The following is a 13,351-nucleotide window of genomic DNA, read 5'->3' on the forward strand; positions in this document are numbered from 1 at the left end:
AAGGACAAAATTTAATACGATCACCTCCACTCTGTTCATTATCTCCCATCTATCTTGAATGTAGCTTGTTTTTATGTGGTTATTCCCATGTGGTCTGCCCCATTAGACTGTGAGCTCCTCTTACCTTTATTTATACCTTAGCACAGTGCCCAGCACACAGTAGGTACTCAATATTTTTGGAGAGCATCTCTACAGTTTAGTAGGAGGATAACTGTGACACAGAATAAGCCAGGAAAAGGGCCTCCTGCTTTACTATTTCCAATGATCCATGACCTCATTGATGTGAGCATTCCCACAACCAGTGGAGATGGCATCCCATCCATGTCTTCCAAGCTGGCAATTCTTAGGCCTGTTCTCTCCTAAATCTTCTATATGGGATCCACCCAAAGTGCTAAACCTTTCTCTAGGGTGTTTAAACTTCTAGCTGGTTCAGTGCTCCAAAGACCATCCTTTGGTCAGCCTTGACCTCTACAGCATTGAAAGACCTCAATTTCCCATCATGCATTTCCTCAGTGATAAACCTTGTGTCTCATCCTGATTCTTTACATGGCCCCTACACTCGCTCCATCACTCTGGCACATAACAGGTGGTTAATAAATACTTATGGGATTTAGTTGAATTATCCAATCTAAAATAGTCGTGAGGCCACACGTTCACAGCCACACAGAAGCACCAAGCCTGAAAAGGATGGACTTTTTTTGGGGGGGGATCAGGGATTGCTAGATTTCTTTCTCCTGTAATAAGTGAATACGACACAATCACATGCTGTGAATGCTGTGAATTGGGGACCAAGTGCTTTCATCACTCCTCATCCCATAGATCTGGGTAAAGCCTTTCTATTTTGGGCACATCAGCCATTGTGTTGTTTTCCCTGTTTCTCATCCTTTGACACCTCCCCCTGTGTGTAGTCCCCAGAGCCTGGCTTTGTCTCCTCATCTTAGGAGATAAGGAGTTGCTGGATAGACTCTCCACCTTGAGCCGCTGCTGGAGTGCCTAAACAGCCCCAGCTGCTTTTCCAGGCCCTTTCCCATTATTCTCTTCTGTTGTTTTCCTCTAACCCAGGACTCTGGGCCGGGAAAACCAGTTGAAGCCAGCATGATTTTCAGCTTTTCAATCTCTCCTTTCCCTCCCCTCATTTTCTTTGCTTGGTTGGACAGAATCAATGAGTGTTGGGGATTGGAGGCTGGGAAGAATCACTACTACAGCGGATGTATAGCTGAGGTCACAACCCTGAGAAGTTCATGCCTCTTGTCCTGAACCCACGGAGAGTTGACAGGAGGACAATGTTTGGGTTAATGCTGGCTCACCATTAACTCTTTAGATATTCATTGAGTTCATGTACCATTTCTTTTCTTGTGAGATCGGTTTTAATTATTTCATTATTGGCATACAATTCCTTTCTTTTCCAGTCTGGTTTAGAGAAAGTATCTTTTCTGCCATTTTGCTGGTGCTGTCTTCCCAGTTTATGGTCAAAGACCCTTCTCAAGTCTGCCACTCTGGTATGGTAGAGGAAAGAAAGACAAGATTTGGTTTGGAGTCCCAGGATCTCGGTCCAAGTCCAGGCTTTGGTACTTATTACCTCCATGAATTTGGGCAAATCACTTAAAATTGAAGAAGTTGTCCTTGCTCTAAGGTTCCTTCCAGCTTTCAATCTATGATCTATGGTCTCTCTGGTCTCTGCCACTCTATGCTCTAAGGCCCTACCTCATTACTTTTTTTTCCCAACAAAATATGAACCAAGTTTCTCAGCTGAAAGAGTGGAGACTCATGGGAGGTTTGAGGAGGGATAAGAAGGTTTGGAAGAGCCATTGTGTATTGGGAGACTGAATTAATTAGGGTGGTATAAAAGGATTGGGCCAACTAGGTGGTACAGTGGAGAGAATGCTGGGCTTGGAGTCAGGAACACTCATCGTCCTGAGTTCAAGCCTGGCCTCAGATACTTAATTAGGCATGACTCTTTGCAAGTCACTTAACCCTGTTTGCCTCAGTTTCCTCATCTGTAGAAGGAAATAGCAAACCATTTCAGTATCTTTGCAAGAAAACCCCAAATGAGGTCTTAAAGAGTTGGACATAACTGAATGATAACAAGAAAAGAATTGCTCTGCATAGGTAAGGGCCCAGCGAAGGTTATGTGAGATAAATCTGTAGAAACAGTTTCATCATTTTTTCCAGCTTCTTCCAACAGCACATGTGTAGGAATGAGCCAAGGCTGAGAATTGGTAGGGTAAGATTGGCAATAGGAGGAAAGGGACTCAAGGGAAGGGGGCATTATAGAGTTGAATTGCTCAAGGTGGGGCAAGGATGAGAGCACAGGTAGTGTAGGGGTGATGGTCTGGGATAGAACTGAAGGTTTGAGGGACTGAAGTCAGAGTGGAGGTGAAGAAGAGGGCTTTTGGTTTCAAAGTGCGGGGAGAGATGGAATTAACAAAATCTTGTGCTCTAATTGGGGAATTCCAGAGCTCGTGAACATGGAAGTGGTACATTTGTGGGTAACAGGATGGTTTTTTTGTGGAAAACAATAGCTACCAGGATTTTGATTAGACCCTCATTTTTCACCTAACTGCCTTGTTTGGGGATTTCTCTGATTGACTTTTCTACTCATTCTAGCTCATTCTTGGGAGAACCTCCTCGTCCTGTGAGAGCCCCTCAGCCTTGGATCCACCTCCTCTCCATCCTCCGCCCCTCTGACTGGAGGGTGGGGCCATGCCCCCCAAACGTCCAGGTAAGGAGGGAGGTCAGCTCAGACACTTGTCACCTGGCCCCGCCTTGGGGTCTTCTCCACCATCTTGGGTGTCTCCCCACCACGCCCTTCCCCCGTTGCAGCTCCCCCCCTAAGACTGCAAGCTCTTTGAGTCCAGCACGAGTTTGCTGTTTTTTCATATAGTACCCCGTACATTTTAATGCCCGATCGGTAGATATGGAGGCTGTACCTTAGCGAGAGCCAGAAGATGGAGGCAGTGGGAAAGGAAAAGATTAAAGGGAAAGCGAGTTTGTGGCCTAGTCTTGCTCAGGCATTTGCGCAGAGCCTGGCACACAGTAAGTGCTTAATAAGTGCTTGTGGTCTGACTAATTACCGGGGCTTAAGGATTCTCAGAAAACCCCTCCCATCCCTAGGAGAGGGGCGGAGCCAGTTTGGCGTCGCCGTCGTCATGGAAACGGTTCCCGGCTAAGGCCTTCCCTCCTTCTCCTGGGTGCCAGGGAGGCTGCGCGGGCTCCTGGGGGCGGATCCTCCGCCGTGACGCAGGACGAATCCCCGCCCTCTCCCCGCCCCACATCTTACCCGCTCTCCCATTGGCCCGAGTTAGGGGGCGGGGTTTCGTGCGCGGCTCCTCCGCTCGCGTCGGCGCCTCGCCCCTCCCACCTCGGCCACCGCCCCCACCATGGAGCTCACCCTGAACCGCTCCGACTATTTACAGGTGAGAGAAGCGCCCGGAACCGGCCTGACTGCGGGCCTGCCGGGGACGCGCCGCTGCTCACGGCCGCTCCCGGGCTCCGGCTCCGGCCGAGGCTGCGGCCCGAGAGGCGGGTCCTGCGGGGCTGTGAGCGACGGGCCGGGCCCGGGCCAACTCTCCCCCTCCCCCTCCCCGTCCCCCATCCCTCTTCCATCCTCCCCCTCCCCCATCCCTCCTCCCCCTCCTCCTCCCCTCCCCTCCTCCCCTCCCCTCCTCCCCTCCCCTCCTCTGTCCTCCATCCTCCCCCTTCCCCTCCCCTCCCCCATCCTGCCCCTCCCCCACCTCTCCTCCCCCATCCCTCCTCCCCCCTCCTCCCCCTCCTCCTCCCCTCCCCTCCCCTCCTCCCCTCCCCTCCTCCGTCCTCCATCCTCCCCCTTCCCCTCCCCTCCCCCATCCTGCCCCTCCCCCACCTCTCCTCCCCCATCCCTCCTCCCCCCTCCTCCCCCTCCTCCTCCCCTCCCCTCCCCTCCTCCCCTCCCCTCCTCCGTCCTCCATCCTCCTCCTTCCCCTCCCCTCCCCCATCCTGCCCCTCCCCCACCCCTCCCCCACCCCTCCCCCACCCCTCCTCCCCCTCCCTTCTCCCCCTCCCCCTCTCCTCATTCCTCTCTCTCCATCGTGCCCCTCCTCTCTCTTCCTCTCCCAGTCTCTCTCTCACCTTCCCAGGCTCCCATAGCTAGATCTAAAAGCAACCCACACATTTTACAGATGGGGAAACTGAGGCCCAAGAGAGGGCCGGGTGATGTGCTCGAGGGCACTATAGGTTCGGAGCTGGCAGGAGTCTTGTTTAAGAGCCCACTTAGTGCAGCCGGAGAGTCCCAGAGGCTGGGAGCTTCGGTGCCGTGCCAGGGTCCGGAGCGGAGCCAGGCTGCGCCCTGAGCACCGGCGCAGCTGGGGGGCTCGATAGGCGCATGGGCTGCTTGCTGCCTTCCCTCCCTCCCTCCCTCCTTCCTTCCTTCCTTCCTTCCCTCCTGCCCTCCTTCCTCCTTCCTTCCCTCCTTCCTTCCTTCCCTCCTTCCCTCCTTCCCTCCTTTCTTCCTTCCTTCCTTCCTTCCTTCCTTCCTTCCTTCCTTCCTTCCTTCCTTCTTTTCTTCCTTCCTTCCTTCCCTTCTTCCTTCCTTCCTTCCCTTCTTCCTTCCTTCCTTCCCTTCTTCCTTCCTTCCTTCCTTCCTTCCTTCTTTTCTTCCTTCCTTCCTTCCCTTCTTCCTTCCTTCCCTTCTTCCTTCCTTCCTTCCCTTCTTCCTTCCTTCCCTTCTTCCTTCCTTCCTTCCTTCTTTTCTTCCTTCCTTCCCTTCTTCCTTCCTTCCTTCCCTTCTTCCTTCCTTCCTTCCTTCCTTCCTTCCTTCCTTCCTTCCTTCCTTCCTTCCTTCCTTCCTTCCTTCCTTCCTTCCTTCCCCTACAGTTTCATCAGTGGAAGGAAGTCTCCATCAGGACACTTCCTTCACCAGTGCAGATCAGTAGGTGCCCTGTGGCTTACAGTCCTTGTCTGGAGCAGAGGTATCAAATGTGGAGCCAACAGCCCTTCCCCCAAAATAAGTAAAGCCACAATAGGACGTAGATAATGTGAATGCATGGTTTTCTAAATCAACATGTGGTCCTTGTGTTTAGTGGCCCCTCTTTCTGAGTTTGGTCCCCGCCTGGTGACCCAGCGGATAAAGCACTGGGCTTGGGATGAGGAAGACTCACATTCCTGAGTTCAGATCTGGCCCCAGATACTTAATAGCTCTTTCTCTGTTTGCCTCAAATGACCCTTCTGTCAAATGAGCTGAGGGAGGAAATGGCAAACCATTCCCGCATCTTCGCCAGTAAAACACCAAATGGAGTCATGAAGAATCAGACCCAACTGAAAACAGTTCATCAGCAACACAACTTGTCGCCTGCCCCAGATCACGTGGAGCTTGTAGGAATGAATGAATGAAGGAAGGAAGGAAGAATTTATTAAGCAACCTTAAATGAGCTAAGCCCTGAGGACAGGTCCAGAAAAGTAAGACAGTCTCTGCTCATGTTCTACTAGAGGTAGATAATAAACCTGACTTGAACCTGAGTATAAATCATGCCCCGATACATTCTTTGTGGCTCTATGTATCTTACTTCACCTTCTGTTGCCCCAACAGAAAATTAAACTGGCAAATTAAATTGGAGAGCAGATGCAAATCTGCATTAATGGTGGGGATTTCCCTATACCAATGGAAGGACCTTCCCCCCCCCCCCCACCAAAATGTGCCAGACCCTAAAGACAAAATGAAATTTCCTACCATCAGGGAGCTTACATCCTATAGGAGGGGAACACTGAGTACATAGAATATTAAGTATTAGATATATCCAGTGCATGTATTTTGGGGTGGGCCACTAGTGCTTGGTTGATTAGTTAGTCAACAAGCATTTTTTAAGTGCCTTCTATGTGCGGGTACTCTGCACAGCACTGGATATGCAGAGAAAGGCAGAAACCAGTCCCTGCCCTCAAGGAGCTCACAGTCATGGAAGAGACAGCATGCTAATGTTTCGATTATATACAAAGGAGCTGTAGAAAGTCTGTTGCAGACAGGCAGCAGAGGGAAGGCACTAATTCTAAGAGGCCTTGGGAAAGGATTCCCATAGAAGGTAGGGGTTTTGCTGGGAACTGAAGGGAGCCAGAAGAGGGAGATGAGGAGGGAGAGCATTCTAGGCCTTGGGGATAGACTTTGATAATGCCCAGGGGTGAGAGATGGGAGTGTCTGGTTCAGAGAACAGAATCCTAGGATCAAACAGTATGTTTAGGGAGTCATGTAAGAGGTACGAAGACTGGGAAGCTTGGATGGAGTAGGTTATGAAGGGCTTTCTGTAGGAGTGGTACTTGGGCTGAACTTTAAAGGAAACTTGGAACTCTAAGAGGTGGATGAGAGGTGCTTTTTAGGCCTGAAAGTCTGTAGAGGCATAGAGACAGGAGATGTGTGTTGTAAATGGGGAATGTTAAGACCAGCGTGGCACAATGTAGAGTTGTGAAGGAAAGTTAATGTATACTAAACCAGGAAACATAGCCATCCCAGAGTTACATGGGAGCCATTGCAGGTTCTTGAGCAGGGGGCTGACCTGATCAAACTTAGAAGGTCAGAAGGCCATTGTGGTAGCAGGTGAGAGGTGATGAGGACCTGAGTTAGGGTGGGGGTTGTAGCAATTGACACGATTTGAAAGCTGATTGGATACAAAAGGTGATAGAGAAGAGTCATTGATGATTCCGATGTTATGGATCTGGGTGACTGGAAGGATGGGGTGCTTTCAGCAGAAATAAAGAAGTTAGGGAGAAGGAAAGATGAGCTCAAAGAGGCTGAGTTTGAGATGCCTCCCCAGCAGCCAGTCAGAGATAGGCAGTATCCAGCAGGCCTGGCTGGTGAGTGCCTGGAGCTTGGGAGCGAGACAGGAGCTGGCCACATAGTTCTGGGTGTCATCTGCTCAGGGCTGATGAGATTACAGAAGGAGAGAAGGAAGGTGAGAGAAAAAAAGAGGGCAAAAGAATTACCTGCCTTCCCTGTCATCCAGAGTTAAGGTGAGGATCCAGTGCAGGGGAAAGACTTGGAAAAAAGTACATTTTATGGTGTTTGAACCTAAGAGTTTTATCAATTGAGTTGGTAATTGTCATCACTGTTCCTGATCAGTATCACCAATACGACCTCCTACTAACTCTTGCTCTACATTTCCAGGTTTGCAGAGATTTAAGAAAAATTACTTTGTTCAGGAAGAATCTGTGGATTATATTATTAGCCTGATTTTTTTTTAACAGAAAAGTTTTCTTGCTTTAGAAGTATTCTTCCCACAGTGTCGTAAGCTCGTGATCAATGTCCTCTACTTTGTAATTTAAAATAGAAGGTTTCTTATTTCCGGTTGAAGTTGTTGTGCCAACTTTAACAAATTTCGGCATGTCTTTAGGATTCGGATTATAATTTTGTCCCTGATGATATTGATGAGGATTTCATCGTAAACCATTTCATCACAGTTGAAATTTCCTTGCTGTGATCCTAGTTTGCTAAGTAAGAAACCTTCTGGCTTTTGTTTCCTAGGTGGGAGTGACCTCTCAGAAGACCATGAAGCTGCTCCCGGCATCTGGACGCAGAGCAACCCAGAAGGTGCCAATTCGTTCCCATACATGACTGTGTAGCAGCCTCTGCTCGTGGGCTTCTCTCTTGAATTTGACTTAATTGAGAAATTTATTGGGGAAGGGAAATTCAGTGTTTGGAAAATTGTGTTTTTAAAATACTTTCTTTCCCTTATTGATAAGGTTAGTCATTTTAAAGGTGCTTTAAAATTGAGGGTTATTGCTTGAATTAATTTTCCCCTATCAGTGAGAATGCCCCAGCATGTAATAAGTAAGGAAATGAATACCTTTTTCTGTACAGCATTCAAATAAATGTGCTTGTATGGGAAATCTGAAGATTTCAATACTTGAGTACATTTGGAATCTCATTGATGTGGGCGTTTCTTCCATCACTAGAGATCTTAACCCCAATTCATGTTTCTCATCCCTGATGATTCTTATCCACATTCTTCTTTACGTTCTGCACCAAGGATCTGCCCACTGTGCTAGATTCTATTGGCAGTGGCATACCTAACAGATATGACACCCAGAACAGATTATAAAAGTTCCCTCCTCTTCACGACAAAATTATTTTCAGTAATACTCATGAAGCAGCTAATGATATTGGCCAGAAAAGAAAGACAGACAGGGAAAATTGTCTTTTAGTGAACTCTGTATATAATCATGCAGTAAAAATATTTTTAATTTAAAAATGAGTAAAGAATTAAAAAGAAAAAAGGATGAAAACTTTTTAATTATATTTTTAAAAAGGAAAAAACTTATACCTGCATATTGGTCTGTCACAATAATGAATATTAACATTACAGTTTGGTTTTGAGCCTTAACATCTGTGGATTTGTTAATGACTTCCTCAAAGGTTATCGATAATCATTTTCAGTAGACGGTAGAGCCAGATTTCATATTCTGTTTATTAATTTAAATTTCAAAATGTTTCTTTCACTTGAAGCAACAGATGTACCATAAGTTGGAAAAGATCTTAAATATAAGTAGAATTTTGTAAAGAGATTTATAAAAATCCCATTTCACAATTTAATCAATTTAATTTACAATAATTCACAGTAAATTAAAACCAAAATGTTTGCAAAGGGCAAAGTTTGGGCGCCTCTTAAATTGTACCACTGATGTGTTTTATTGTCTTGGTTTGTTCTTTAGTTTTAAAGTATCAACAATTAAAAATAAGAATAAATTTCAACTTTGAAGATATACAAATACAGTAAAGTATTTCACATATGAACCAAAATTTGCCTGTACCAAACAAAAATATTATGCCTTGCCGTTGACACACTGTCTCACTGTTTCAAATACAATGACAAACAGAAGTAACTCAGATTATTTTTCTTTGTCTTTACAATCATTGTGCTGTCCATGGTTTATTTCAAATCTGCTGTTTAGATGTAGGAATGTGGAAGCACAGGGTTGGAGACACTGAACGTACCATTCTGAACTGTTACAAACTGAGTCCTTGTGTGTTGGGGGCCTTCTCTTGATTAACTTCCTTGAAGAATGTGATGTTTCTTGTTTTAAATTCTCTTCCCCGGGGCAGACCACTCACACTTCTCCGCCCTTGGTGCTCCAGGTCCTCTAGGGCTTCTGACATTTTGTGGCTAGGAGTGGGACACTCTTGCTGGCCATGACTCATGACTTGCTTCTGCCCCGTGATGGGCCCACCTCCTTGCCAGAGTGTACATCCTGGATGACACCCTTTCTATACTTTTGGGTGTTGGCTGTAATTGGTCATGGGTGTCTCTCTTTTGTTGAACTTTGGGTCACTTGTAATGTCTTCAGAGATTATATGCTCCAAGCTTGACAAGCACACAGCATTACTAGGAACCCATTTGTCTTAGGAAGATGATTTTTGCACAAGGGAGTAGTCTGGGATTTCTTAAAAACTCTGTGCCATTTCCCAGGTGCCATGAAGCTCACTGTCTTCCTGCAGTTCTGTTCTGGAGCCAGCTCAATGTCCACCTAACGTGCCTGAAATCGGCCAAGCAACACCAGGCACTGTGCTTAGGAACTGGGGACGCAAATATAGAGAATGAAACAGTCTGCTCTCAAGGAGCTTACATTCTAACAGGAAACAGAATGTGTACAAATGGAAGTATCTACTGGATAAACAGAAAGAGAATAAATACCGGCTAACTGAGGAGGGCCCCAGCAACTGGGGAGATGAGGAAAGGCTTCATGTCACTACAGAGAAACTAAGTCAGTGGGCTGCACAGTTAGCTTTATGTCATTGTGTGGCAACAGAAACACACATATGAAGTTCAGCAATTCAAACTCAACAGTGTCTAAGTTCAAGGCACTGCCCTCCTGAGCCTTGTATTTAATATTTGCTGGAGCACTGTCTTTGGGAATACACAAAGAAAACAAAAGCACGTTAATATGGTACAAAGAAACTGCCTCTTTTAATCATTGGTCACGTTTTCAGTGAGGGGGCAACAACATCTCTTTGACGTGATCTTTGTATTTGACGAATACACTTTGGATTATTTTTATGTAAATGTGAATTCAGTGATTTCTACAGGGTGACTCGTTCATTGGTACAGGAGCAGGATTTTTAAGCAGCTGCAAAATAATGCCAAGAGGATTTACACAGAAAGAAGTCATCAGGCATTTTGGTGATGGAGGCATCCTTTTTAGCCTGCTAGGAAAGACTTCTTAGTTTAGTTAGAGAACTTGAACGCAAATCCTGTCTCTGCTGCTTTGGACGAATCCCTTTACGTCTCCAAGACTGTTTCCTCATCCGTAAGATGAAGGACTTAGACCGAAATAATTAGAGGTCACTTCTGTCTATAAATCTGTGATCCTATCATATCACTTAGTAAAGTAGTGAGTCAAATTTAGCACCAACCAAAATGCCACACTTCATCAGGGACAAAATTTTAACACTATGTATTATATTTGTCTCAACATGAAACATTACTTAAACCATTACAGACCTGTGGGTGTCTGTTATGTTATTAAAGAGTATCAGGAGAAGATATGCCATAGCCATCTGGGGTAATCCTTTCTGAGGGATAATCTCTGGAAATTTGTTTGGATGTTTAATCTGCCTGTTACCATTTAAGATAATCTCCTTTTGTTCTGTTCTCACTTGTAGAACATATAGTCACATACCTCCTTATATTACATATCCATAACCTTTCCTCCTGTGTCCAGTTTTGTAATCCTTTGGGTTAGCGTGTTTGTTTTTTCTGGATTCTCCAATCTGTACAAATCCAAAGTAATCATTGATGCACTGAGTATAGTAACTTGCACAGAAGAGACCATGTAAATATTTGTTAAATAATAAAATGCAATAATGTTTTTATTCAGGAGTGATCAAATGTAAAAATAGTGACCTTATCCTATTCAATTTGTCAAAGGTGGTCATTGGAGATCAAGATGGGGTGGCTACATGTTTTGGCATCAAAAAAGGGGAGGCTGTGGTAAGTGGAACACTTTGGAACATGCTTTAGAGAGAAATGCTGTCTACATTCTCTTACACTTAAGCTTAAAAAGTCCTAAAATGCATATTTTAATGACAGAGACAAGGTTTAAAAAATTTAAAAGAACATTTGTTTCAGACACAAATACATTGAGTAGGATAACAGGAGGTAGCTTGGAATGCATTTGCTTGATGAATGGTGTATTAAAAGTCACTGCCACTCATAGTTGGGAATAAAATGTACATGTTTCCTTGTCCCATAGACATGCACTTAGATATGCCTTCAATTAACATTAGAGATACTTTGAATTGGAGAAAATGAAAGATGGGAGCTTAGCTGTAGGACAAAATGAAAAATTAAATTAATAGATATTTTGAAATGTCCCCTATGTGCCTAGCACTGTACTAAGCATTGTGGTAGATACAAAATAAAGGTTTGAAGACGTAATTCCAGGAAATTACATTCTAGTTGAATGTATGTGAAAGAAAACCTTAAAACAACATAAGACAATATACATTTGAGTGCTATAGATAAAAACTCTAGACGTTCAGAAAAGAATTAATTTGCTTCTTGGTCTTGTGTGCCTGATCTGTTCCATTCACCAACTTTTCTCTTTTTTTCTCTTTATTTAAAAACTATATCAAATAGGTTTTATGGTTACTACTTTGTAATATAGTTTAAGAATTGGTACTGCTAGGCCCCCTTCCTTCTCATTTCTTTTTTATTATTTCCTAAGAGGTTCTTAACTTTTTATTCCTCCAGATGGTTATTGTTTTACAGGTCTGTACAGTAATTGTTGGTAGTTTAATTAGTGTGACACTGGATAAAGAAACTAATTTAAGAAGGGTGTCATTTTTAATATATTGGCATAACCTGGCCTATGTCTTTTTTTCTCTTTCTTTGCCGTTTTTACTTTTGCCTTGTCTGATATCACAGTGACCATCTCTGCTTTTTTGAATTCACTGGAAGCACCATAAATTCTGCTCTGCTCCCTCCTTTTAAATCTACATGGATTTTTGTTTTTAAAGTGTGCTTCCTATTAGTAACGTTGTTGAATTCTGCTTTCTAATCCATTTTCCTAACCTTCTATATTTTATGGGTGAGTTTATACCATCCACATTCACTATTATGATTGCTAATTAGATTTGTCCCTCCATCATGTCCTCTTATACTCACCTCATTTCCCTCTGTATGAAGAAGATGGTAAAACAAGAGAAATATGGTCAATATTAGTAACAAGTAATTGAAGCAGCCTGATCCCTTTCTCTTCACCATTTAACTTCCTCGACTCCGGAATTCTGATGACTAATTCTTATATTTCCCTTCTCTCCTTTTGATCCCCTCTTCTGGACTATTGTCCAAAGTCCAAATTTGTTTTGCTTGTGCATATCCCTTCCTTGACTCTGCTGCCCTCTCTTTTAAGCCCTCCTCTTGCTTCTCCTTGTCCCCACTTGTCTCCCTGTTCAATTTAATATATTTCTTTACCAAGTTGTATGTTTGTTCAACCTGCCTTTGTCTGGTTCAGATATAAATGAAATTCCTGATCTACCTTCCCCATCCACCTGCTTCTTATGTGACAAAAAGAAGCTGTGTCCACCCTCAGCCTCCACTTTTCATTGCCTTCACTTCTTTCCTCTGCAGTTTGTCTTCTGACCTCATCACTCAACTGAACTGGCTTTCTCCAAAGTGTGTGATGAGCTTTTCTTCTCCAAATCTAACGATCTTTTTTCAGTCCTCTTTCTTTGTAGCTTCTCTGCTAAGTTCTCTCTGGGTTTTCTGACCCTGCTGTCTCAGTTTCTCTTCCTCTCTATCTGACGGCTTCCTCTTGGCCTCCTTTGCTAGTTCATCGTTTCTATGCTGTCCCTGCTTTTGAGCGTACCCCACCATGGCCCCTCTTCTATTCTCTCATCTGGTTACTGCATCAGCTCTCATGAGCTGAAGATGCAGAAGACACCCAGATCCATACATCAGGCCCTAGTCGCTCTCTTGACTTCAAAATCATGCCTTTCCAACAGCCCATTTTATAGGCTGAGATACCTTTGGGATGTCTGCAGGGAAATCCATGCAAAAGCTTTTGAATATCCCAAAGACATCTCAAATTAAGCATGTTCCAAACTGAATTCATGATCTTTCCTTCCAAAAGGGAGGGAGAAGCCTCCCTTCTGAACTCTCCTGTTTCTGTCTAGGGTGTCCTTTCAGTGACCAGGCTTATGACTTGGCACCATCCATGACACCTCACTCTCCCTCACCCCATAGATCCTCTCAGATGTCAAATCTTGGCAGGTCATCTTCAGCAGCTCTTAGCCCTCCCCTCTTCACTGTGCCACTGCCTTTATTTAGGCCCTCATCTCCTCTCACCTAGACAGGACCTTCTTCATTAGTCTCTGCCTCCAGCCTGTCTCCTC

General features: G+C 44.7%; 1 protein-coding gene across 1 annotated transcript in view; it reads left to right on the forward strand.

Moving 5' to 3' along the window:
- Positions 1–3,221: 3,221 nt before the first annotated feature.
- BBS7 (Bardet-Biedl syndrome 7) overlaps positions 3,222–13,351 on the forward strand; it is a 52,203-nt gene continuing 42,073 nt past the window's right edge. Inside the window, exons 1-3 of the mRNA XM_072625229.1 lie at positions 3,222–3,416; positions 7,484–7,549; positions 10,884–10,946. Of these exons, the coding sequence (XP_072481330.1) occupies positions 3,381–3,416; positions 7,484–7,549; positions 10,884–10,946 (165 nt within the window). The 5' untranslated portion in view covers positions 3,222–3,380. The remainder of the gene's footprint in view (positions 3,417–7,483; positions 7,550–10,883; positions 10,947–13,351) is intronic.

The sequence above is a fragment of the Notamacropus eugenii genome, chromosome 7, assembly GCF_028372415.1.
Source record: "Notamacropus eugenii isolate mMacEug1 chromosome 7, mMacEug1.pri_v2, whole genome shotgun sequence".
NCBI classification, from domain to species: domain Eukaryota; kingdom Metazoa; phylum Chordata; class Mammalia; order Diprotodontia; family Macropodidae; genus Notamacropus; species Notamacropus eugenii.